Genomic DNA, 27,919 nt, shown 5'->3' on the forward strand with positions numbered 1-27,919 from the left:
AGAACCAATCTTCTCCTACAAATTGGTTTTGCAAGATTCTCTCTTTTCTTTCTGAAAACAAATTAAAAGTAATTAGGCTTGCATTTCAAAACTCAATAAATATTCAGAAAACCCCCAATTTCGAGAAAATATTACAGTACCTAAGTTATGTTTATTTGAAATATTCTAGACTTAGGCTATAATAAAATGATAATTTCTATCAGTCAAAAAAAGAAAATTCCATCCTTACATAGGCTACTAAAAAAATCGTGATTAACAAAGAGGATTACATCTCAAAAGGGATGATACACATGAAACATAATGATGAAAAGTATAAATTATTCAAAATTTAAATATAGTTATTATAATTATAAGTTATTACTTCAACAACCTGAGCTTGCTTGAAACCTGAGGTTCCTTCAACCTGTTACAACCTGAGATTGTAAGCCTAGACTCTTTATACCCTGGGTAATATAAGGAGAAAATAACAAAATATGAACATAAATACTTAAGAATAAGCGAAATTTTCGTAAACTTACCTCTTGTTAGTAAAAATACTAAAGCATTCTTCATCAGAAGATGATGTTGGTGGAATAAATTCATCAGAATCATCGCAAGAGAATAGGTCAGATGAGCTTTAATCACTTCCAATTTCATCTTCATCCATTATGGAAGAAACGACTAAAATATCTAACTTGGATTCAATAAAATGAGCAATAAATCATAAAATACTTTGAAACATACAAGGATAACCTCAAAACTTCACTTCTTACTTAGCTGCTGCATGGTGACACAGGAAAAACAGGGCTGCAAGAACAAATTAATATCAAACAGCTGATTTTCAGCAGTTAGAACCTTGTCAACCTGAGACACTATCTTCTTATTTGTCAGTTACAACCTTGTCACTCTTATTAGTTCCATTATTTGTCAACAGATCGCACTCAAAGTGAGTTCTCTGTATAGATATGGATTAATACATTTCAGAAACAACATAACCTCAATTTGACCAGAAATGTCAGTTAGAACCATGTCAAACCAATGGAGCGAGTTGCCAACAGTTTGCAATTGAATAATCTTATTTTCTCGCATTTCGAGCTTATTTTCTCGCATTTCGAGCTTATTTTCAATTTTAGGTGGAAATGTTAGAGAACATAAATTGTAGAGATTTATATGCTGAATCTTTTCCACTCAAATTTATTTGTTTAAATTGTATCTGAAGCCTGATAATTGATGGGGCGGTGCTCCTGGAATTTTTACAGATATGGGACTTGTGGCAGTCGATAGAGCTTATCAATGACTTTTTTAGGTATGAAATTTGATCAAAATCGTTGGAGCCGTTTTCAAGAAAATCGCGAAAAACCCTGTTTTTGACAACATTTTCGCCATTTTAGCCGCCATCTTGAATTGCATTTGATCGAAATTGTTCGTGTCGGATCCTTACAGTGTAAGGACCTCAAGTTCCAAATTTCAAGTCATTCCGTTGATTGGGAGATGATATATCGTGTACACAGACGCACATACAGACCAATACCAAAAAACCACTTTTTTGAACTCAGGGGACCTTGAAACGTATAGAAATTGGGGTACCTTCATTTTTTTCGGAAAGCAATACTTTCCTTACCCATGGTAATAGGGCAAGGAAAGTAAAATCGGGTTGAAATTTGGAACATGAATGACCTATACCATGGGATATCTTCTTACGCTATCTTTTTTCAACGATACTACTCCCTCAACAGGTATCATGAGGACAGCACTTTCAAGTTGCTGGGAGTAAGTTTATTGAGGCTGTTCTAGCAAAAAGAAAAGATAGTATAAGAAATTATTCCATGGTATTAGTTTTGTTCCAAATTTCAATCTCAACTCAAGCCTATATCCTTGTATTTCTTTTTCGTGAAACTATGTGACGCTGGTAGTGTCTCATACTGTGCGTACAGATATACGCGCCGCGAACATGAGCAATTCACTTTCAATCAGCTGACTATATCTGTATTTTTACAGAAACGGTAAGATAGATATAAAAAGCTTGGCATCAGCTGATTAAAAGTGAATTGCTCATGTTCGTGGCGCGTATATCTGTACGCACCTTTAGATTGTAAGATCTAGTTTTAACACAAAAAATGACGACTTGCTTACTAATTGAATGAGCGAAGTGAATTCTATGTTTCAAGTCAATCGGCGTTTGTCTGTTTGTTTGCACCGCAGTTATGGTCCGATTTGGATAAAATTTGGTATACGAGTACTTTGAAACAAGGCGCAGAAACGTTTGTATTCAACATTTTTAAATTCATTCCAGTTTCATGATGGCGGCCCTTTATTCGGAAATTTTACCCTAAAAATCAACCTAACTTTTCAATACTTTATCAGATCAGGTTCAAATTGGGCTCATTCTTCTTAGCTCTTCAAAGCGGTGTTATTTCATGTATCACATGTTGAAAATTTTCTAATTTTTGGCATTTCGATTTTTTTCCAATTCCCAATTCGCGGCGCGTAAATCTGTACGCACCTTTACACTCTCGCCCCAACAAAACAGTAATAATAGACTGTAGTCTACAGTAATCGGCTTGAAATTTAGAACATAAACCACTTATACAATGGAATAAGATAGTTTTCCTACAGGTACCTTGGAAAGTGGCCATTGCTGCACTGATTACAGAACGCAAAGAATCACTTTTCCGCTCTAGTGCGCAAAGTATTACTTTGCGCACTCTTAATACTAAGGCCCGGTTGCACAGCAGCCGGTTACATTTTTATAAATTAAGATTTATTCAAATTTTCAAATTAATTGGATTAATTTGATTTTTAATTTGAATGAATTATCGATTATTAATTTTCAATTGGATTATCAAGTTTAAAATAAATTAAAGTTGTTATTAATTTATACAGACAAACATTTGATGGATTTCAGCCATCATTTTACCCATCATCAACCACTTCTCATATTCAATGGTAACTGTAGGAAAAATGTAATGTGAAATACGTGCACAAAGTTCGTTTGCTGCACTCAAGAAACAATTCCGCCCTCGCCTACGGCTCGGGCGTAAACGTTTCTTTTGGTGCAGCAAACTGTCACTTTGCGCACTAGTTGCACAAATAACTATTCTCGATCCATTCCGAACTGCGATGTATTAATACACGGTTTTGATGTATTTATGACGACGACGACGTGTAGTCAATTGTTAATGTAAATAAGCAGTCAGTAAGGGAACAAAATTGCCTTTTTACTTCAACAATTGCCTTCCCGTCGTTATGAATACATCAAAATCGTGGGATACCGTTTCTTCTTACGCTACCTTCCCTCTACGCTTCTACTCCCTAAACTCTACTGCACCGTATCCAAGGTAGATAATATAGCACGTATAGTGAGGTCCACGTTATAATGGCAATGGAGAAAGATAGGAGAAAAACGTTGCCGAACCTGGCTTGTCAATGCCTTCTAAAGACGGTAGCTGATACAGGTTTATTGATGTAATCAATATCAACTGTTCATTCTCGTTTAAAATAATCAATTATATTTTATAAAGCAAGAAATCATATTTTTCAATAATTTCATAATGAAGATGAAATATTTTGTCAATTATTAATTCTACATTGTTAAAGCCGATCTGACAACAGAGCAAAGCGAGAAAGAGATAGCGCTTTCCGCTTTGTTGAATGATAGACAAGGATAGCAATACCATTGCTAATCAAACACTGCGATTATAACAAGGACCTCACTATAGGTATAGAGAAACAATAGCATAACTAGATATCCCATGGTGTAGGGAGTTTATGTCGCAACTTTTACTGTTATCTCAAGCCGATATTCCACGTAATTCTTTCCTGTGAAGCTTTATGACGCTGGTAGTCTTTCATATTGTGACGTTCATACACTCTGCCAGGCCAAAACAGTAAAAAATGAGAATAATCAACAGTAATTGGCTCGAGATAACAGTGACATGAACGCCCTACACCATGGGATATCTACTTACGCTATTGTTTCTCTATGGTATAGGTCAGATAGGCCTAAAGAAATAACAAGTCCAGGTCTACCATCAAAACGGATAAAATTTATTAAACAAATAGAACAGTTCGAGTCTAATCGGCTTGCGCCAGCTCAGCCTGAACCTTCTTCCAGTTGTCGAGGGGCCCGTGCTCCGGTCGGTACTTCACGTTGCATCCGTCGTTCTCCAGACGGCCGTCATCTCGCAACTCCTCGTACTGGTCTCTCTCGTACTTGGTGAAGCCCCATTTCTTCGAGACGTAGATCTGCAAACATCACAACACGTTACAAACATATATAAAACGAAAGGAAGAAACAGGTACATCAGAAAAAGCAACACATGAAAATTGCCCCTTTAGTGAGGTCTCCATTATAATGGCAGTGTAAAGATAGGAGAACAGAGTTGCCGATTCTCTGCCTTGCCACGGATACGCGCCAACCAAGCTCCCCGTCAGCTGAGCTCCTTTTAAAACCACTTTCGAAGGAATTGGTTGACGGCGTCAACTGAGCTCCAGAGAGAGGATTAAATAGAAAGACTAAGAAATTGTCAAAAACCACAGATTTATTGATAGTTAGAAAGACTAAGTAAGAAATTGTCAAAAACCACAGATTTATTGATAGTTAGAAAGACCGGTTTCGGTTGTTACACCATTGTGAATCTCTGATAAACTCAAACTAAATACAAAAGCAGAAGAATTTAATTATATACTAGTAGGCGAGTACTGCTATTGGTATAGGGCATATGAACGCCTACCATTGGCCCAGCTACAGTCTCCTCCCACTTAACAGAAACGTCACATGATGGCGGTTTAAGCAACAGACTCGCCATGATAACAAAATTTACTTTCAGTACAAAATAAAAACCTAAGATAATTGAACAAACGTGAGCTTTTGTTTCGTTCTATTAACTTTTACTAGTTTTTTATGTTGTACTGAAAGTAAATTTTGTTATCATGGCGAGTCTGTTGCTTAAACCGCCATCTTATGACGTTTCTGTAGTACCGTTAAGTGGGAGGAGACTGTTTACTCTGTCTAGCTGGGCCAATGGCAGGCGTTCATGCCCTTGACCAATAGCAGTACTCGCCTACTAGTATAAATTCTGCTGCTCTTGTATACAGTTTTAGTTCATCAGAGATTGACAATGGTGTAACAACCAAAACCGGTCTTTCTGAATTTCAATAAAGTCTGTGGCTTTGGACAATTTCTTAGTCTTTTTATTTAATATGAATTATTATCACAATATCAACTTCTTAACTACACAAAAGCCTGAGGGAGGAGCTTGACTGACGAGGAGCTTGGTTGTCGCCTACGGTCCCGACAACCAGTCCCCTCCTAACCAGTAGGGGATTGGCTGTCGGGGAGACTCGTTGACGCCAGCGTGCAAGGAGCTTGGTTGTCGTCACCGAACCCGACAATGAAGCTCCTCCCACGTTCACGTTTGAGTGTCGGAGTTTATACTGACACAATATTAAATGATTTAATAACACATTGATTGAGATTACTATTGTTCCTAAATGAAATTCATTCAAAATATGAATAAAGTTATACTCTGAATAAATCAAATTGAGACTTGGACAAATTGTTGATGAAGTTGATCCGTGTTGCCAAGTTGAACGAAATTTTAACCTTTTCATGCAAGCACATGACTAGAAATAATTCAAATTGACAACTCTGCATAGACTGTGTTGTCGAATTGAATATATCCAGTCATATGGGCTTGTATAAAGATTGAATTTCGCACAATTTAAATTTAATTGGGCTTGTATAAAGATTGAAATTTCGCACAGTTTGGCAACAGACAACACGGTTATCAACAAATCAAAGCAGTAATGCAAGACAAGATCTTAAATAATCTTCAATAATCTTATCATGTTGCCTCAACTTGACATGTTTATGAATTGTGAAAATGAAGGCACTTATCTATTCAACCTCTTGAGCAAATCAATAAATTTCATCAAAATCATGTTAAACAGGTATGGGTTTAACCTGTTGATCCTCTCCCAATCATTAATTTGATTTTTTGTGTAGTTGAGAAGTTGATATTGTGGTAATTATTCATATTGAATGAAAAAGACTAAGAAATTGTCAAAAAACCACTGATTTATTTAATGATAATTAGAATTTCTAATTATCAATAAATCATTGGTTTTTTTGACAATTTCTTAGTCTTTTTCATTCAACATTAATTTGATATTGTGATTGTGGAATGTAATAAATTAATAAATAAAATATACAGAACATATAGGATGGGGCTGCTACCTTTGTTTGGGTAGAAGCCGTTTATTAATTGGTCCAATTCGATGTGTACAATGACTGTCTTTAGTTGTGCAAGTCGTCCAATCAGTTTATAATAATTATAAAGATAATTTAGGTAAATATTTAAATAGTGAGGAGAAAAGAGATACCATATTAAGGTGCGTACAGACTTATGTAACAAAACACGCGCATTTCACTCTTCATCAGCTGATGCTATGCTTATTATATCTGCTGTATCTTACGGTTTCTGTACAGATATAACAAGAATAGCATCAGCTGATGAAAAGTGAAATGGGCATGGGCATGTTCGTGACGCATGAGTCTGTACCACGCACCTTGAGGAAAGAATCTCTTGAAAAATAATTTACGGTAGTACAAAAAGCTGTGATAATCATGTACAGTCTGGGTCCTGTAGGTAGCTTTACCTATCGGCGGATGGCCACTAGACTACAACATTTTTAAAAAATGTATCTTTCCATAAGCAACAGATGCTCTTTTGTATCTTCTCAAAAGAAACGTGTTGGATACGAAAAGATACTCAAGGAGCTTCAATATATCATTCCATAAGCAACAGATGCTCTTTTGCATCTTCTAAAAAGCAACGAGTTGAATACGAAAAGATACACAAGGAGCTTCAATATATCATTCCATAAGCAACAGATGCCCTTTTGTATCTTCTCAAAAGCAACGTATTGCATCCGAAAAGATACACAAGGAGCTTTAATGTATCATTCATAAGCAGCAGATGCCCTTTTGTATCTTCTCAAAAGCAACGTATTGCATCCGAAAAGATACACAAGGAGCTTCAATATATCATTCCATAAGCAACAGATGCTCTTTTGTATATTCTCAAAAGCAACGTGATGCATCCGAAAAGATACACAATGAGCTCCAATATATTATTCTATAAGCAATAGATGCTCTTTTGTATATTCTCAAAATGAACGTGTTGCATCCGAAAGATACACAAGGAGCTTCAATAGAATCATTCTATAAGCAAAAGATGCTCTTTTGTATCTTCTCAAAAGCAACGTGTTGCATCCGAAAAGATACACAAGGAGCTTCAATATATCATTCTATAAGCAAAAGATGCTCTTTTGTATCTTCTCAAAAGCAACGTATTGCATCCGAAAGATATACAAGGAGCTTCAATATATCATTCTATAAGCAAAAGATGCTCTTTTGTATCTTCTCAAAAGCAACGTGTTGCATCCGAAAGATATACAAGGAGCTTCAATATATCATTCCATAAGCAACAGATGCTCTTTTGTATATTCTCAAAATGAACGTGATGCATCCGAAAAGATACACAATGAGCTCCAATATATTATTCTATAAGCAATAGATGCTCTTTTGTATATTCTCAAAATGAACGTGATGCATCCGAAAAGATACACAATGAGCTCCAATATATTATTCTATAAGCAATAGATGCTCTTTTGTATATTCTCAAAATGAACGTGTTGCATCCGAAAGATACACAAGGAGCTTCAATAGAATCATTCTATAAGCAAAAGATGCTCTTTTGTATCTTCTCAAAAGCAACGTGTTGCATCCGAAAGATATACAAGGAGCTTCAATATATCATTCCATAAGCAACAGATGCTCTTTTGTATCTTCTCAAAAGCAACGTGTTGCATTCGAAAAGATACACAAGGAGCTTTTTGGAGTTACGTCCTTTTAACACAACACAGCCTATCAGCTGACAACATGCTCTTTCCAGTGTTAGTGATACGTTGCAGCTCTCTCATTCATGAAGAATCTCTGTGTAAGGAGCTTCCTCCATCTAGGGTCTCTGTAGCCTGATGTTTTTGCAAAGCCCTGAATATTACCATACCTTGCCTATATGCCGTTTCAGAGACACGGAGGCAGAGCTACGGGACGCCTACTGTAAATAGTACAATAGAACGCTCATCTGAAAAATACTACAATACATAAAATGCATGATGTAGTCAGTTACCTTCTGACGTCCGGGGAATTTGAACTTGGCTCTCCTGAGTGCCTCGATCACGCTGGCCTTGTAACGGTCACTGGAACGCACCGACATGATTGGCTGGCCGATGCGCACGCGCGCTACTGTGCCTTGGGGCTTGCCGAACGCACCTCTCATTCCGGTCTGGAGCCTGAAACAACCATTCAAATTTGTTAAATCGACATTCAAAGACACTTGCTGTATTTTATGCCGCAACCATCCACATGGCCCAGCCTTGCAATGCTTGGATTAGTCAACCCAATGCTTTTCCAATACTCTTATTATGCCTACTCCACACGTTGGCCAAGCCTGATAAACCAACGTCGGCCAGTGAAGGCCAGCGCTGGCAAACCACCCATCCACTCACTGGCGCTGGTCGTCATTGGTCTTCATTGGGCTAGCATGTGGATGCGGCATTGAATTGCATTTGAAAATGAAGAAAACACAGATAAATAATCCTAATAATAACACAAGAACAGCAGAAGTGGAAAACTTGTTTGCCGACGTGTGCTTAAGCAGCGTTTACATTAACAAGGAGCTTCAATATATCATTCCATAAGCAACAGATGCTCTTTTGTATATTCTCAAAAGCAACGTATTGCATCCGAAAAGATACACAAGGAGCTTCAATATATCATTCCATAAGCAACAGATGCTCTTTTGTATATTCTCAAAAGCAACGTGTTGCATCCGAAAAATACACAAGGAGCTTTAATGTATCATTCCATAAGCAGCAGATGCCCTTTTGTATCTTCTCAAAAGCAACGTGTTGCATCCGAAAAGATACACAAGGAGCTTCAATATATCATTCCATAAGCAACAGATGCTCTTTTGTATATTCTCAAAAGCAACGTGATGCATCCGAAAAGATACACAATGAGCTCCAATATATTATTCTATAAGCAATAGATGCTCTTTTGTATATTCTCAAAATGAACGTGTTGCATCCGAAAAGATACACAAGGAGCTTCAATAGAATCATTCTATAAGCAAAAGATGCTCTTTTGTATCTTCTCAAAAGCAACGTGTTGCATCCGAAAGATATACAAGGAGCTTCAATATATCATTCCATAAGCAACAGATGCTCTTTTGTATCTTCTAAAAAGCAACGTGTTGCATTCGAAAAGATACACAAGGAGCTTTTTGGAGTTACGTCCTTTCAACATAACACAGCCTATCAGCTGACAACATAATCTTTCCATTGTTAGTGATACGTTGCAGCTCTATCATTCATGAAGAATCTCTGTGTAGGGAGCTTCCTCCATCTAGGGATCTAGTGTCTCTGTAGCCTGATGTTTTTTTTTGCAAAGCCCTGAATATTACCATACCTTGCCTATATGCCGTTTCAGAGACACGGAGGCAGAGCTACGGGACGCCTACTGTAAATAGTACAATAGAACGCTCATCTGAAAAATACTACAATACATAAAATGCATGATGTAGTCAGTTACCTTCTGACGTCCGGGGAATTTGAACTTGGCTCTCCTGAGTGCCTCGATCACGCTGGCCTTGTAACGGTCACTGGAACGCACCGACATGATTGGCTGGCCGATGCGCACGCGCGCTACTGTGCCTTGGGGCTTGCCGAACGCACCTCTCATTCCGGTCTGGAGCCTGAAACAACCATTCAAATTTGTTGAATCGACATTCAAAGACACTTGCTGTATTTTATGCCGCATCCACATGTTGGCCCAGCCTTGCAATGCTTGGATTAGTCAACCCAATGCTTTTCCAATACTCTTATTATGCCTACTCCACATGTTGGCCAAGCCTGATAAACCAACGTCGGCCAGTGAAGGCCAGCGCTGGCAAACCACCCATCCACTCACTGGCGCTGGTCGTCATTGGTCTTCATTGGGCTAGCATGTGGATTCGGCATTGAATTGCATTTGAAAATGAAGAAAACACAGATAAATAATCCTAATAATAACACAAGAACAGCAGAAGTGGAAAACTTGTTTGCCGACGTGTGCTTAAGCAGCGTTTACATTAACATGTAGCTGACAGTTCATCAGCCTGCAAAGAAAACTTGATGCAGTGAGACTTGACGAGCTGGATGATTCAACTTCCCATTTGTTTCAATATCTCAAGAAATCGTCAAAATAGGTTAATGAAACTACTACTAATTAAGCATTATTCAAGTTTCCTCGAATTCAAGTTCTTTTGAACGTTCAGATTAAATGAGTGTTTTTAAAAACTTGACTATTGTATATGCCTCTTTACAGTTCATAAGAGTGTATTATTTCGTAAAGTTCCCAGTTCAAATATATATTTTGACCACCATTTCTTGAAAAACGGGCCTGAAACAAATGAGAAGTTGAGCCCAGTTCTTCAAGTCAACACCGTTGCACACTAGTTAGGGCAATAGTGAGAATTGTCAAGGAAGATAGCTGAATATTACGTAAGGAAAAGGTTTTCGATTTTGAATGACAATATGCTGATAATATTATTCATAAGTTTCTGATTTTAGAATTAAATACATGGTAATGTATCTACTGGACTTCCTGAAAGCAACAGGTGCTTGATGAACTGAAAACTGGACGCTATGAAGTTGGCTACCAGGGCTGATTCTTGATCAACTCAGATCTAGATAAAGTGGTTGTCACCCTTAGGTTTATAAAGCGTTTTTAGAGTCGGCAGGGCTGGAATATTTGATTGTCTGATTGGATTGGCACCTGAAACCTCGCTTAATGTGGTCTGGTCCTTACATTGACAGTAACTAGAGCTTCAGATACTGATTGTTTGCCTTCTAATAGGATGCGATTTCATCAAGTTTTCAATTCATCAAGTCCTGAGTTCCTTAAATTTTCAATTTATCAAGATCTCAGTTCAAGGTTCAACTTTCAATTTGTCAAGTTTTTAGTTTGACCTAGGCCTATTTTGAATTGATCAATTTTTTAGTACGATAAGTTTTCAGTTTGATAAGATCTCATGTCATCAAGTTATCGTCTCGAACTTGAAAACTGCAATCTTGAGCCGACAACATATTTTCCGCCCTAGGTGCGAAATATACTTATATTTAGGCCCAGTTTCACAAAAACCGGTTAAGTTTTAACCTTGATTTATTTCACGAGAACCAATAAGAGAAGGCCTTCTTGATATGACTGCTTCTCTGAGTGGTTCTCGTGGGATTAATCACGATTAAAATTTAAACGGTTTTGTGCAACCGGCACTTAATCGTTTAATTCTATCAATCATTTTATTTGCCGTAGAAATTTTCAAAAAAGCAATAAGCATCATCAAGGGAAATGAGGTGACTCACCTATCAGCTCCAGCACACGACAACATCTTGTTGATGCGGATGACGTGGAACGGATGCAGCCGCATTCGAATGTGGAACTGGTCCTTGCCGCAGTTCTTCACCATGTACTTGTTGGCGCAGATGCGGCCTGCCTCGAGTGCCTCGGACGACAGCTGTTCGTATTCGTCCGAAACAAGGTGCACGCACAGCGGAAAGTCATCGACACGCGCCTTCTTCTTGCCCAAGTCGAAGATCCTGATCTTTGCATCTGGCACACCACGACAGAAACGGGACTTCGGGTAGGGCTTGTTTTTACAATACCGGTAACTGTGAAAAAACAACAATCTAGAATTAATAAGCTCTCCTAAGCTTGCAAAAAAGAATAACATGAAAATATCAAATTACCTTAATATTACAAATCAAGTCCCATATGCAGATATTCGGTTCAAACGAAGAAATGTCAGCTGTTCGTTTAAACCCCTTAAGCTGGGCGTACACCGGTTAGTCAAGACTAGTCACGTTTAGTCACAATACTTTACATAGTTGCTCATGAAGACATGTCTAATTGTAATGACTGATCAGTGTGTGTTGCGACATAAGCAACTATGTGAAGTATTGTGACTAAACGTATCTGATTGTCTAGTCTAGTTTTGACTAACTAGTCTGGGCCCAGCCTTAGGCTGGGCGTACACCGGTTAGTCAAGTCAAGACAAGACTAGTCACAATACTTCACATACTTGCTTATGAAGACATTGCTAATGCAATGACTAATCAGTGTGAGTTGCGTCATAAGCAACAATGTGAAGTATTGTGACTAAACGTATCTGATTATGTATTGTCTAGTTTTGACTAACTAGTCTGGGCCTAGCCTTAGGCTGAGCGTATACCGGTTAGTCAAGACAAGACATGATTAGTCACAATACTTCACATAGCTGCTTGTGACGCAACTCACACTGATTAGTCATTGCAATTAGACATGTCTTCATAAGCAACTATGTGAAGTATTGTGACTAAACGTATCTGATTATGTCTTGTCCAGTTTTGACTAACTAGTCTGGGCCTAGCCTTAGGCTGGGCGTACACCGGTTGGTCAAGACAAGACATGATTAGTCACAATACTTCACATAGCAGCTTGTGACGCAACTCACACTGATTAGTCATTGCATTGGACATGTCTTCATAAGCAACTATGTGAAGTATTGTGACTAGTCTTGTCTTGACTAACCGATGTACGCCTAGTCTTATGAAAAACAGGATAAATGGAACCATATCTACAAGCTTTAAAAGTAAACGTATGATATGTGCAAGTGCACGTCAGATCATGCATGAGCCGAAAAATCTGGAAAGAGCCATTGAATCAATTTGTGACTTGCATGTAGCTGCTCACACTGAACGCAAGCAGCAAGTGCAAGCGTTCCGTGTAAGTGTTCCTTTGGCTCTTTCCAGATTTTGTTTCTCATCTGCGCGCTTGGTCATGCATAAGCAAGCGTGCACTTGCATATATAGATACACATCCAATGTGACTGCACCCTAAGAGGCTAGGCACACACCAGTTAGTCAAGACAAGACATGATCAGACACAATACATAGTTGCTTATGAAGACATGTCTAATTGCAATGACTAATCGGTGTGTTGCTTCATAAGCAACTATGTGAAGTATTGTGACTAAACGTATCTTGTCTTGTCTTGACTAACTGGTGTGTGCCTACCCTTAGGGCCAAACCACACGAGGCGTTTATTCAGATGGCACGACAAGACAGGAAGCTCTCCGATTGGCTGACTAGGTTGGCGTATGGAGTAAGACTCCTGTCCTGTCGTCTCGATTAAAAAACGCCTTGTGTGGCTTAACCATAAGTGAGTGGATAAAAAATTCGTAAACTTCACAGTAGTTTAGAGAAAATCAGACTACATTATAAGTTCGATTTGAATTTGTAAACTAATCAATGCAACTAATTAGTATCTCCAAACTAAACTTTATACTCACGGCTCTAGAAAAATTACTCATAAAATTTTCAATCTCTTTGAAAAAATTCACGGTTTTAATAATTAGAAAGTCCGTACTATTACAACTATCTATTACACCTAATTAAAAGTGGATCATGTTACAGAATCAACAATCAAGAAAACACTACCTGTTTTTAAACTCAAATCATTCTACAATAATTATAGTAAGAATCTTAACAAAATTTAGACTAAATCTAAACAATGTTGTACGGTATTTTTTGAATTTGAGGATAAGTTAGCATTGGCTATGAAAAATTAGAAAACTGGCAAAATAAGTTCATTAGTTAGACCAGGTTGGAAACTCAAAATTCAGATTCCAAGTAAAGTATGAAAGAATTTAGAGGATGACAAATGTGAAATTAAAATTAGGCAACATTGTGTAATATAAATTAGTAACATTTATAAAGATTTTGAAAGTCTGCATGCTGATTCATTAGCCTATATAACCTAAGTTTGCGTATGATACGATCTCAAACTTACCAACGAGCCGGTCTTCTCCCCATCGTTGCTGTAACACAGAAATTGAATTGATTAGATATTGAAATGATAATAGAAATAATTAAAATTGTTGAGTAAAGATTTATTTTATAGATGGAAAAGGATTAAAATTTACTCACCACGTTAGCAATCGACGAAGGCTACTCAAAGACTTGACCAAACAGGAACGAGTGAACGAGGAAATCTATGTGGTGAATTGTTGCCAACATAAACATCAAAACATCATCCTTCCAGGAACGACATTGATTAAACAATTTCAAATAAGAAACTAATATTTCATGCGGGAACATAAGGAAAAATAAATCAAATTGTATTTATTTTCAAAATTTATTTCAAAAAATTAGTCTTTCATCATTTTGAAAAACACTGATGGCGTGTATTCCCGCGGGACAGCGGGAAAATTACATTTAAAAATTTTTAGGTTAGAAAATCTTAATATAATAATATCATAAGTTGCTTCAATTATAATTAGTTGCTTAAATAATAAACACATTCATTATTTTACTTGCTATCAGGATAATTTATTCACTTCGTTTATGTATTAAAGTTTATCCTTATAACTTCGTTAGAATCATATTAATAGTTCTCCACAAACTTTGTGATTTCTCTGTCAAAAGATACAGACATTCAGGCTAAAGTGTAGTGCACTGCTAATCAGTTTTATAATTTTTAAACACTTGGTTGAAGGTAATTAGAAGTGTTTTATTCAGTAACAACATATTTTTCTCTAGTTGAAGAATGGATCCCACAGAAATTGAATTTATTGCTGAAGGAGAACTGATCACTATCATTCCATCGTTCAGCATAGAAAGTGTCATTCACTTGATATCAGGAGATTTCGGTCCGTTTCGTGCTGGATTTCCCCAAACTGTGCCGATTTGGTTAGCTGTTTATTTGAAGCAAAGAAGATCTTGTAAAATCGTTCAACCAGATTGGATGGATGTTGAACTACTAGAGGCCAAGAAGGAAGAAGAGAAAAATTCTAGGTAAGGTTATACAAACTACATAATAATTATAATGTGTCTCTGTTTATGGCGTGGTCACACTACATAGGTAGGTCTATGTCCACAAGTCAAGATCAATTAAAAAACTGTTATAAGACAGGTCAAAAACAAAAATTGCATGTCAAAATACACATGCAACGAGACATAGGCCTACCAAGCAGCTAGCAGAAGAAGCAGCAATACTAAGGCAAGAAGTATCTACGTACAGTCTGAGGATCACAATCATAGAACTCCCTCAGATAATAAAACATGTTCTCTTGAAGGAAAGCTCTCAGTCTCCTCTTCAAAACCGTGTCAGGTAGAGTCCTGGCTGAAACTGGCACCTTGCCCAAAATTATAACTAGCTGGTAGATAAGGCTGCTCTGGGTCCTCCTCAATCTACAATATAATAAATAGGTCCAGGCTAAGCCTGCTTCTGATGCCATGGTCATGCACATCACCCCTGATAGGCAAAGTATGGACACTGTGGAAGGCCTTGATAGCTGTCCTGTAAATGAAAAGATTGAAAACAGTGAGAATCTTCTCACTTACAAAGAGAGGCGAAACGAGAAGCACCAGAGGGCTGTTACCAATTCCATCGAGCTTTCACTCACTCTCTCACTCTCTCTCTCTCTGTCCCTATGTCTAAAGCTCCGCCAATTTATGTAGATGCATAACAATATAATCATCTATAATTTTTAGGCTATATTACAAATTGCTTTTTCATATTATATACAGTTCAATAATTATTTTCTTAGTCTATATTATGTACATTCATCTATAATTTTGCTGTATTGTAAGCTATTGTATATAAGTGTATAAGCCAGTATATATTGTAATCTACATAAATAAAGTAATCAATCAATCAATCTCTCTCTCTGTCGGGTCAATGATTATGTTTTCTAAATCTCTCACTCTCATTTTTCAGATACTTCACAGAAATGCCAAGCAAGCATTACATGGAGATCTCAAACATTTTGTTGGATGTTTCGTGTGACGATATACAATATTCAAATGAGATCAAGACTATCATCAAGGTGAGAAGATTTGCTTATTCTTGTTAATAAGATGGACTACTTGAAAATAACAATAGGGATCACACGCATTGTTGTGGTCCCTGGAAACCTCATACAATAGAGATGGTAGAAGTGGGACCAACGTTTTCACTCAACATATCATTACATCTCAATCTACACTCTATTATAATTTCAATAACTGGATAATTAACCGAGCGAAGTGAGGTCTAAGATTCAAGTCAACGGTTTGGCATTTCTCTTAATGTTTAAATGTTTATATTTTGCGCATTTACGGTGAAACGCGGTAATAGATTTTCATGAAATTTGACAGGTATGTTCCTTTTTTAACTGCGCGTCGACGTATATACAAGGTTTTTGGAAATTTTGCATTTCAAGGATGATATAAAAGGAAAAAGGAGCCTCCTTCATACGCCAATATTAGAGTAAAAATCGGACTATAGAATTATTCATCATAAATCAGCTGACAAGTGATTACACAGATGTGTGGAGAAGCTAGTCTATAGCTGTATTTCCATAAGGTCTATAGTTTCAATCAGGTACTTGTGGATGAGAATACTGCGTGAGGTCTACTGTCACAGAACTCGTTCGTTCGTTCGAGAAGCGCCTCCCCGTGGTGCGCCTGGATATCCAAATTCAGGATGGGGACCTGAATTAGGGGAACAAAATCAAATACACACCTTAGCGGACCGGCAATAACATCTGCCGTATCTGCCGTCCCAAGGCATGGGTTTGGTAACTGTTGGATATTGGTAATGATTGTACTGATAAACATGACATATTACCCCTACTAACTGCGCAAGGTACATTGGGGTACATTGAAGGAGCCAGATTGTGCGTGCCGAGGACTACTAGTCCGAGAATCCTTCAACAACTAGGTCATGACTTCACAGAACTACTAGTAATTTATAGACTATTCTATAATATATAATACTAGTACTTATGTGAACAGTAGACCTCACGCATTATTCTCATCCACAAGTACCTGATTGAAACTAGAGACCTTATGGAAATACAGCAATAGACTGGCTTCTCCACACATCTGTGTAATCACTTGTCAGCTGATTTATAGTGAATAATTCTATAGTCTGATTTTTACTCTAATATTGGCGTATGAAGGAGGCTCCTTTTTCATTTTATATTATCCTTGAATTGCAAAATTTCCAAAAACCTTGTATATACGTCGACGCGCAATTAAAAAATGAACATACCTGTCAAATTTCATGAAAATCTATTACTGCGTTTCGCCGTAAATGCGCAACATATAAACATTTAAACATTAATAGAAATGACAAACCGTCGACTTGAATCTTAGACCTCACTTCGCTCGGTCAATTAAAATAGATCTTTTGTAAAATTCAATTTGAGTCCAATGCAACCGGTCCCAAGTTTTTATGTTCAATGGTTATTCAGGAGTGGTCGTAGTCGAATGGTTTGACGCTGGAATTCTGAAATAGAAGCACGGGTTCAACTCACGACCCGGGCGAGATATTTTTCTCGGGTCACTCCCTTGTTTCGGATGGACACGTTAATACTTCGGTCGTCCCGGCTGCCTAAAAACAGTCGTCAAGTCCTGTCAAAGGCCCTGGTGCGACCTGAAAACTCTGACATCAGACCTGAGCCAGTCAGGTCATTCGGCATTATTATCATGGTTATTCAGACATTTCGAGAAATCTGCACAATTCCGTACAATCCTTGAAATATCCCAGAAACTATTGTAATATTTAATGTATCTCAATAACCATTCTTGGTGAAGTTATAAAAAAAGTAAAATCTTAATTAAAATGAAATTTGATGCCCAATGTAGCCGATCCCAAATTAATATTTTCAATGGTTATCGAGATATTCCACAAAATGTGTACGATTCAGTGATTCAAGAAATATTTTCTGGATGATTTATGAATTAAACCTTCAAAATCTACTAACTTGTCTGTTGAAATTTAAACATGATGTACTGCCATGAAAATCAATCAGTGGAGGTTTCTTAGATAAGAGAAATTCTCTGATTGGTTCTCGTCGAATTTAGTCATGAGTTATATCTAAAAGGCTCTTATGCAGGTTAGGCTGGTCACGAACAGTAGAACATGCATTTTTATTATGCAGATACACATGTCCATCATCATCGAGAGGCTTCTAACATAAAATTAACAACTTATAACAATAAACTAGTAGTTCTGTGAACAGTAGACCTCACGTAGTATTCTCATCCACAAGTACCTGATTGGAACTAAGGACCTTATGGAAATACAGCAATAGACTGGCTTCTCCACACATCTGTGTAATCACTTGTCAGCTGATTTATGATGAAAAATTCTATAGTCTGATTTTTACTCCAATATTGGCGTATGAAGGAGTCTCTTTTTTCCTTTTATATTATCCTTGAATACAAAATTTCCAAAAACCTTGTATATACGTCAACGCGCAATTATTAAAAAGGAACATACCTGTCAAATTTCATAAAAATCTATTACCGCGTCCCGCCTTAAATGCGCAACATATAAACATTCAAACATATAAACATTCAAACATTTAAACATTCAAACATTTAAACATTCAAACATTTAAACATTCAAACATTCAAACATTCAAACATTCAAACATTGAGAGAAATGACAAACCGTCGACTTTAATCTTAGACCTCACTTCGCTTGGTCAATAGATCACTGTAAATTTACAAATTATAATGATGGAAAAATAATTTGAATTCAAATAAAGCAGAGAAGAAAAATAAACAATTTAAATTTTATAACATGCATTTATATTAGCTAGGGTTTGTAGATTGGCTTTTTTCACGATTAGGCCTATATACGAAATTATGAACAAGTACAGCATTGAAGATAAAGACTGTTATCTTGTTTTTTTTCTGTAGGACATCTGGGACATCCGAATTTCCAAGCTACGCACCTCAGTTGATGCCTTCATAAAAATGGGAGGACGTCATGCTCAGCTGACTCATCTGACACAACTAGAAATCAACTCAATCAGGCCTCTCTTACCTGACTCATTCAATGCGCTCCAGAAGCTCAATGTAAGTGAAAATCAAGATCGATTCACTAAAGTGAGATGTACGAATACAAATATAAATAAATATGAATGTTTGAATAAAATATTTGTATAAAATAAGTAGAGCACCATGTTGTCAAATTGTGCGAAATTTCAACCTCTTCATGCAAGCCCACATGACTGGATATATTCAATTCAACAATACAGTCAAAGCAGAGTTGTCAAATTTAATATATCCAGTTATATAGGCTTCATGAAAAGATTTAAATCTCGCACAATTTGGCTTCACGGATATTTCCTCCAAGTCTCAACTTATGCAAATTTTATACAAACTATAATTTCTTTGTTGAAGTTCTGACACTGTGTTACTAGTAAATATTTGAGAAAACACTTACTTTTTTTGGAGTCTTGAGGAATGCATTTCACTCCTGAAGAGGAGCTTCATCATCATGAGGCTGATGAAGCTCCTCTTCAGGAGTGAAATGCATTCCTCAAGACTCCAAAAAAAGTAAGTGTTTTCTCAAATATTTACTAGTAACACAGTGTCAGAACTTCAACAAAGTTATTATATAGTGTTTCGTCATGGAAAGCAACTTCAATTTCAACTATAATTTGTCAATCTCAAGTCAAGTGCTATAGTGAGGTCCACGCATTTTTGACAACGACTGTACAGTACTCTTCTCTTACTAGCCACTCCATTTCTCAATAAGTGTAGAATTAGCTGTAAACAAGCAGCGATCAACCATTGCGAGGTATTAGCAAATGGTTCAACAAGTCGAATTCCACGTACATCCTTGTTATTGGCCCTCCAAGCCTCCCTACAATTAACAAATTCAAATTCAAATTCAAATTTTATTGTTTTTCATTTTTCATTACAATTGATTGATTGAACAATGTGGCCCTTGGATAAAAAAGGTTGGAGATCCCTGGTTTAGACCACCTGGTATAATCAAACTACTGGGTTAATCGAAGTATTCTGTCTCGTTTAGCCGAGGTGTGCGTTTAGACCAGGTCTTCTGCTTCATTGTAGAATAGGACCTGGTGTAAACGAAACCTGGTCTAATCGAGACACTCCCATTTAAGCATTCCGTCTCGTTTAGCCGAGGTGTGCGTTTAGACCAGGTTTTCTGCTTCATAGGACCTGGTGTAAACGAAACCTGGTCTAATCGAGACACTCCCATTTAATACTATTGTACAAGTAAAATATCAGTACCTTTATATAACATCAGGCTACAAAACTAGAATAAACACATGATAGACTCTTTGGCCTGATGTTATAAGTAGGTACTACCCTAGAGAAACGATTTGAAAAACGGCCATCATACATGGGAGCAAAGTTCTTCAACAAGCTGCCGATTGATGTCAGAGAGAAGGAGGGTGCAGACTTCAAGAGAGAACTGAAGAGATATTTAATTTCTATGAGCCTGTACTCAATTCAGGAGTATCTAAATTGAATTGTTGTTAATGTTGAAATTCTTTGACCTCTTTTACTGTGACGTTATTTATATTGTATTGATGCAATGATGAATAAATAATTATTTGATTGATTGATAGCATAAGTAGATATCTCATGGTATAGGGCGTTTATGTCGCAACTTTTACTGTTATCTCAAGCCGATAGTTCACGTAGTTCTTTCCCATGCAGCTGTGTGACGCTGGTAGTCTCTCAAATTGTGCCGTTCATACACTCTCACCCCAACAAAACAGTAAAAATCGACAGTAATCGGCTTGAGATAACAGTAAAAGTTGCGACATAAAAGCTCTATACCATGGGATATCTACTTACGCTATTGTTTCTCTATGGTAATTCATTGTACAATAATATAGAACTTCTATAGTGAGGTCCACGTTATAATGGCAATGTTTGATTAGCAATGGTATTGCTATCCTTGTCTATCATTCAATGTATCCGATTCTTACATGCTTACTTTAGAACGTGCCTCTCATTTGTGAAGTAGAAAACTGCAAGACCTAACCTATTTCTGACTATGTGCAACCTTATCTAAATTTGAGAGAGGAATAGCACAAGGTTACCTTATTTTTTCTCTCCCTATCATTTTGATGATGTACTTATTGTATGAATCAATAAATTATAATAATAAAGCTTAATTTCCAAGTAGGCCTAACCTAGCATGAACATTTTGATTATTGAAAACAGTTGAATAATCAATGTTCAGTTACGGATATTTTCCTAACTTCAATTACAAAATAGTATTTTGATTTTTGGAACCACTTGAAGAATCAATCAAATTTCAATGAAGCTACGGAGATTTCTCTATCTGCTATTACAGAATAGTATATTGATTTTTGAAATGAATGAATGATTTTTAATAGTATCTTACGTCACAAGGATGGGAAGGGCCTTTTGCAGGCGAGAATAGGGCGTTTTTAGTCGAGGCGTTAGCCAAGACTAGAATTCCATTCGAGCACTGCAAAATACATTCACGTTCAAGTAACGTACACTATTTTTGTCATAATAATCTAATGTGTTTTTTTTTGTGGCAGTTTTGCTGTTCCTATTTCGGAACTAGGAAACATTCTCGACTGCAAATAAAACATATTGTTTCATTACAGTAGAGCATGCTGTAATGAGAACCATATGTTTATTTGTTCTGCAAATAGCTTTTTACCGGATTGATTTCATGCATGGAAAACAGCTGTTTACCGGATTGATTTCATGCATGGAAAACAGCTGTTTACCGGATTGATTTCATGCATGGAAAACAGCTGTTTACCGGATTGATTTCATGCATGGAAAACAGCTGAAAATGAATGACAATGACAAAAATTTATTTTTCCTACAGTTACGTTGAAAAGTGGCCATTGCTGCACTGATTACAGAACGCAAAAAATCACTTTTCGGCTCTAGTGCGGGTAAAATATTTCTGCACTCCAGATTTGCAACATGGCAACGCAAAATACTTAGTAGGTTATATGGAGCAACAGTGCAGCAAAATCAAAATGAAGTTGGTAACAGTGACTGCTGTGGCTGCTATAGTGAGCAGAGGTGCAACCAAGCACACCGAACACCTTATTAATTATATATTATAACCAACGACAACATTTTTATTCAATTTGACAATAAATTAAGGTTTTTATCAATAATAAAATTACACAGATTTACATGTGATGCATTTCAGGCAATTTTACCCATAATTACCCACTTTTCATATTCAATGGTAACTGTAGGAAAAACTTAATGTGAAATACGTGCGCAAAGTTCCTCTGCTGCACTCAAAAAACCATTCCGCCCTCGCCTACGGCTCGGGCGTAAACGTTTCTTTCGGTGCAGCAAACTGTCACTTTGCGCACTAGTTGCACAAATAACTATTGAATTACTAATATGTTTCTATGTGCAATTACAGAGTCGTGATACACTGGAACACGAAGAAGACAGCGCTATGGCAACAATGTTGCTGAGTATGACAAATCGTCAGGAAACGTCCGCCAGTCAGAGCTTCCAACAGGACTCAGTGGATATCACAGCTTCTCTTAGTGGTAGCCAGCAATCTGGAGTATAACAAGAAATACCTGAACCTGCACTGGTTAAATCTGTACAAAGATTTTCAATTTATACTAATATGGAGTCTATAGTCAGTCTGGAGTCAGATGTTATCTGTAAATCCCCTAAACCTGTGTTCGTTAAATCTGTAAAATTATTCTCAATCTATTCTAATATGTAGTCTAAAAGTCAGATGTAATCTGTAGATTACACTAATCTGTGTTTGTTAAATCTGTAAAAATTCGACTGAGTCATTGTCAATATTGTAGGACCGTTCCATAATTGAATAAAAACACACATAAATGTTGTCAAGTTCTACACAGATGTTAGATTGAGGATATACCGGGCAATCAAAAAGTCTCTCCGCAGTACCTGTGTTCTGTTTTAGCTGAAGATTGTGTTCTGTTTAGAAACCCATTAGACAAGTTACTCCCACTTCTTTCCCCCTCTACTGTAATGAATGTACACGTAAGTTTAGTAGATTAACACCTTGCTATTGTTATAAATATTTGTTTTTGAGTTATGGAGTGTTTTCTCAGTATATAGTTCACTGCGGAGTTCTTGATCACTCTGTATTTGTTCAGATTTAACAAACACAGATTTAGGGAGATTTAGAGATTACTTAAGTAACTAGACTCCAGATTGGCTTTAAACACCAGATTAGCACAGATTTAATGGAGATTTACATATTATTTCTCACTCTAGACTGACTGTAGACTCCATATTAGTATAGATTGAGAATATTTGTACAGATTTAACTAATACAGGTTAAGTGAGATTAACAGATTACTTGAGAAACTAGACTCCAGATTGACTTTAAACACCAGATTAGCACAGATTTAATGGAGATTTACATATTATTTCTCACTCTAGACTGACTGTAGACTCCATATTAGTATAGATTGAGAATATTTGTACAGATTTAACAAACACAGGTTTAGGAGATTTACAGATACTTCTGACTCTAGACTGACTTTAGACTCCATATTAGTATTCATTGAGAATATTTGTACAGATTTGAATAAAAACACACATATGTTGTCAAATTCTACACAGTTTTATTCGGCACACGACCATGGTTTCGTGACCACACCGGTTACATTTTCAAGTTGACTAAAGCTGAAAGGTTAAGGTAAACATTGAATATGAATTGGTATTCATATTCCATAATACCATTCTAAAGTTGATATCATTGACCGGTGTGGTCACGAAACCATTTTCGTGTACCGAATAAAACTGTGTAGAATATGACAACATATGTGTGTGTTTTTATTCAAATCTGTACAAATATTCTCAATGAATACTAATATGGAGTCCAAAGTCAGTCTAGAGTCAGAAGTATCTACAAATCTCCTAAACCTGTGTTTGTTAAATCTGTACAAATATTCTCCATCTATATCCTACTAATATAGAGTCTAAAGTCAGTCTAGAGTCAGAAGTATCTGTGAATCTCCTAAACCTGTGTTTGTTAAATCTGTACAAATATTCTCAATCTATACTAATATGGAGTCTACAGTCAGTCTAGAGTGAGAAATAATATGTAAATCTCCATTAAATCTGTGCTAATCTGGTGTTTAAAGCCAATCTGGAGTCTAGTTTCTCAAGTAATCTCTAAATCTCCCTAAACCTGTGTTAGTTAAATCTGTGCAAATATTCTAAATCTGTACTAATATGGAGTCTAAAGTCAGTCTGCAGTCAGATGTAATCTGTAAGGGTCTGTTTCCGAGCTCGGGATTCAGCCAAGTTCTAGACTTTAAACAGCTGGAGTCAGAAAATCGGCTTTTCGAAACGGGGCGTAGTCGTAGTCATTGTCAAAGTCACGTTTAAATTAAATTTCGAAAAACTAGAGAATTGAACACAAAATAAAATAGAGGGAAAATAGTTTAAAGGTTCATCTATTTTGGGTTATTTAGGAATGTTTCATTTTGTCAAGGAAAAATGTATTCAGTTATAGAAATTATAAAATAAAGATTTATTTTGCTGCAGCTATTTACTGCGACTACGCCCCGTTTTGGAAAGCCAATTTTCTGACTCCAGCTGTTCAAAGTCTAGAACTTAGCTAAATCCCGAGCTCGGAAACCGACCCTAATCTCGCTAAAACTGTGTTTGTTAAATCTGCACAAATATATTCTCAATCTATACTAATATGGAGTCTAAAATCAGTAAAATCAGTGTTATCTGTAAATCTTCTAAACCTGTGTTTGTTAAATCTGTACAAATATTCTCAATCTATACTAATATGAAGTCTAAAGTCAGTTTGGAGCCAAAAGTTATCTCAAAATCTCCCTAATCCTGTATTCGTTAAATCTGAACAAATATATTCTCAATCTATACTAATATGGAGTCTAAAGTCAGTCTGAAGTCAGAAATAATATGTAAATCTCCATTAAATCTGTGCTAATCTGGTATTTAAAGCCAATCTGGAGTCTAGTTTCTCAAGTAATCTGTTAATCTCACTTAACCTGTATTCGTTAAATCTGTACAAATATTCTCAATCTATTCTAATATGGAGTCTAAAGTCAGTTTGGAGTCAGAAGTAATCTGTTAGGGCCGTTTGCACAGTCAAAGCTCAAACTCGATTTAATCAGCTGGTGTCTTAAACTCAAAATGAAACACATTATAACAATCTAGACTTCATACGTATTTAATCCAGTTTAAAATGAAATTTAGTTTAAAGTGTCACTGCGCAAACGGCCCTAAATCTCACTAAACCTGTTTTTGTTAAATCTGTACAAATATTCCCAATCTGTACAAATATGTAATAGCTGTGCAAGGACCATATGCGCCATCTAGGTTTACCAGAGGATATGGTCGCATTTATTGTAATTTATTATTGTATATTGCATTTATTATAATATAATTGTATTACATTCCTGGTTTAAACAAACACCTAATTTATCTCCGTTTAAACCGAGATGATGCATATAGATCTTGGTGAACCTGCATTATTAGTTACATACTAATTTTCTCAATCTGTATCAACCTGTCTGGTTAATCCTGTAATATCAGTCTAAAGGTGCGTACAGATATACGGGCCGCGAACATGAGCAATTCACTTTTAATCAGCTGACTATATCTGTATTTTTACAGAAACGGTAAGATACAGATATAAAAAGCTTGGCATCAGCTGATTAAGAGTGAATTGCTCATGTTCGCGGCGCGTAAATCTGTACGCACCTTAAGGTTCTATTTATCTAGGTTTAGATGAAGATATGGCTGTATTCATTGTAATGTGTTACATTATTTCTAGTTTAAACTATCAACTGATTCATCGCCGTTAAAACTGAGATGCTGAATATGTTCCCAAGGATCTTATGGACCATCTACTTTTAACACTAATCTAGGTTCAAACCGAGATTATGCATATGGGCCTTGGTGAACCTGCATTATTAGTTACATACTAATTTTCTCAATCTGTATCAACCTGTCTGGTTAATCCTGTAATATAGTCTAAGGTTTCATTTATCTAGGTGTAGATGAAGATATGGCTATATTCATTATAATGAATCACATTATTTCTAGTTTTAACTATCAACTGATTCATCGCCGTTAAAACTGAGATGGTGCATATGTTCTCAAGGATCTTATGGACCATCTACTTTTAACGCTAATCTAGGTTCAAACCGAGATTATGCATATGGGCCTTGGTGAACCTGCATTATTAGTTACATACTAATTTTCTCAATCTGTATCAACCTGTCTGGTTAATCCTGTAATATCAGTCCAATATTTCATTTATCTAGGTTTAGAAATGAAGATATGGCTATATTCATTATAATGAATCACATTATTTCTAGTTTTAACTATCAACTGATTCATCGCCGTTAAAACTGAGATGCTGAATATGTTCCCAAGGATCTTATGGACCATCTACTTTCAACGCTAATCTAGGTTCAAACCGAGATTATGCATATGGGCCTTGGTGAACCTGCATTATTAGTTACATACTAATTTTCTCAATCTGTATCAACCTGTCTGGTTAATCTGTGTAAGGCTCATATGCACCATCTAGGTTTGTTTACATGAAGATATGTCACATTTTATTATAATGTTGTATATACCTGGTTTAAACCAACGACTGTTTTATCGCCGTTTTAACTGAGATGATGCATATTCTCCCAAGGATCTGCTTATCCATCTTCTTTTAATTCTAATCTTGGTTTACACAAAGATATGGTCGCATTTATTATAATGTATTACATTCCTGGTTTGAACCAACAACTGACCAATCTACGTTTAAATAGAGATGGTGCATATGGGCCTTAGGCTCGGCTTCTAGGACACTTAATTCTAATGGATTATTATCGTAAATCTTTGGGCATAACTCATAAAGAGTACTATAAGATTGAATGAAAAAGACTAAGAAATTGTCAAAAAACCACTGATTTATTGATAATTAGAAAGACCGGTTTCGGTTATTACACCATTGCCAATCTCTGATAAACCGATCTCTGATAAATCTCTGAGTTTATCAGAGATTGACAATGGTGTAATAACCGAAACCGGTCTTTCTAATTATCAATAAATCAGTGGTTTTTTGACAATTTCTTAGTCTTTTTCATTCAATATGAATAATTACCACAATATCAACTTCTCAACTACACAAAAAGTACTATAAGATGTAGTGTACTATATAGCTCCTGGTCTAAGACTGGTGCCATTTGCCTGGTTATTACATGGTCCATTAGATTTAATGAGTGTCCTAGAAACCGGGCTTGGTGAACCTGTACTTGTCAATTCTATACAAACATTCTCAACCTCCAGTCATTTTATATGTTTTGTCATCATTATACGTGTGTGTGTATAAAATAAGCATAATGTTAAAAAATGGATCTCCATTCTCCACCGATGGATTGCATAGATTTTCTCAATTGTTGATATTTTCATACCTTTTGTAAGTTTTCATGTGTATAAAATAAATTAATGTGACAAAATGAATCTTTTATTTATCAACAAATATCTCACACTGGATGTAGAAGTGAAATAAGTTTAGAACTACTGTGTGTATCCCTCACTTTGGTAGAGGGTTAGTGGGGAGGATATTTTTAATATTGTTTCCGAAGAATGGACATTGATATGTCCAAGCTCCGCCAATTTATGTAGATGCATAACAATATAATTATCTATAGTTATATATTACAAATTACTTTTTCATATCATATACAGTTCAATAATTATTTTCTTAGTCTATATTATGTAAATTCATCTATAATTTTGTTGTATTGTAAGCTATTATATATAAGTGTATAAGCCAGTATATATGTAATCTACATAAATAAAGTACTCAATCAATCAATCAATCACTTGCTCATAAAAGTTTGAATTTCCACTCTAAATTTAAATTTTAGTATTCGTATTTCATATTTTCTGACCAACGATTATATCTGACTTTGATATTAAGTTAAACTATGTGGTCAAAGCTCGCATATGGTCAACGTGTGTTGGAAAGTAAACTCTCAAAGTAAAC

The 27,919-nt window shown here is 36.2% G+C and overlaps 2 protein-coding genes and 1 long non-coding RNA gene across 3 annotated transcripts; 1 reads left to right on the forward strand and 2 right to left on the reverse strand.

Moving 5' to 3' along the window:
• Positions 1-4,005: 4,005 nt before the first annotated feature.
• Positions 4,006-14,153, reverse strand: LOC111050579 (60S ribosomal protein L10). Its single transcript, XM_039436916.1, has 5 exons — positions 14,050-14,153; positions 13,913-13,940; positions 11,449-11,754; positions 9,638-9,800; positions 4,006-4,224 (listed from the first exon to the last, which is right to left on the reverse strand). The coding sequence occupies exons 2-5, from the start codon at positions 13,933-13,935 to the stop codon at positions 4,054-4,056; spliced, it is 663 nt and encodes a 220-aa protein (XP_039292850.1). The 5' UTR covers positions 13,936-13,940; positions 14,050-14,153; the 3' UTR covers positions 4,006-4,053.
• Positions 14,154-14,261: 108 nt separating this feature from the next.
• Positions 14,262-26,013, forward strand: LOC111050576 (DNA replication complex GINS protein PSF2). The gene is made up of 4 exons (XM_039436915.1): positions 14,262-14,916; positions 15,842-15,950; positions 18,817-18,975; positions 22,316-26,013. Exons 1-4 carry the CDS (start codon positions 14,669-14,671, stop codon positions 22,469-22,471), a joined length of 672 nt encoding a protein of 223 aa, XP_039292849.1. The 5' UTR covers positions 14,262-14,668; the 3' UTR covers positions 22,472-26,013.
• LOC120353383 lies at positions 25,962-26,887 on the reverse strand. The gene is made up of 2 exons (XR_005572330.1): positions 26,424-26,887; positions 25,962-26,148 (listed from the first exon to the last, which is right to left on the reverse strand). It is a non-coding gene; the product is annotated as an uncharacterized LOC120353383 (long non-coding RNA).
• Positions 26,888-27,919: the final 1,032 nt, after the last annotated feature.

Source organism: Nilaparvata lugens, chromosome 10 (assembly GCF_014356525.2).
Source record: "Nilaparvata lugens isolate BPH chromosome 10, ASM1435652v1, whole genome shotgun sequence".
NCBI lineage: Eukaryota > Metazoa > Arthropoda > Insecta > Hemiptera > Delphacidae > Nilaparvata > Nilaparvata lugens.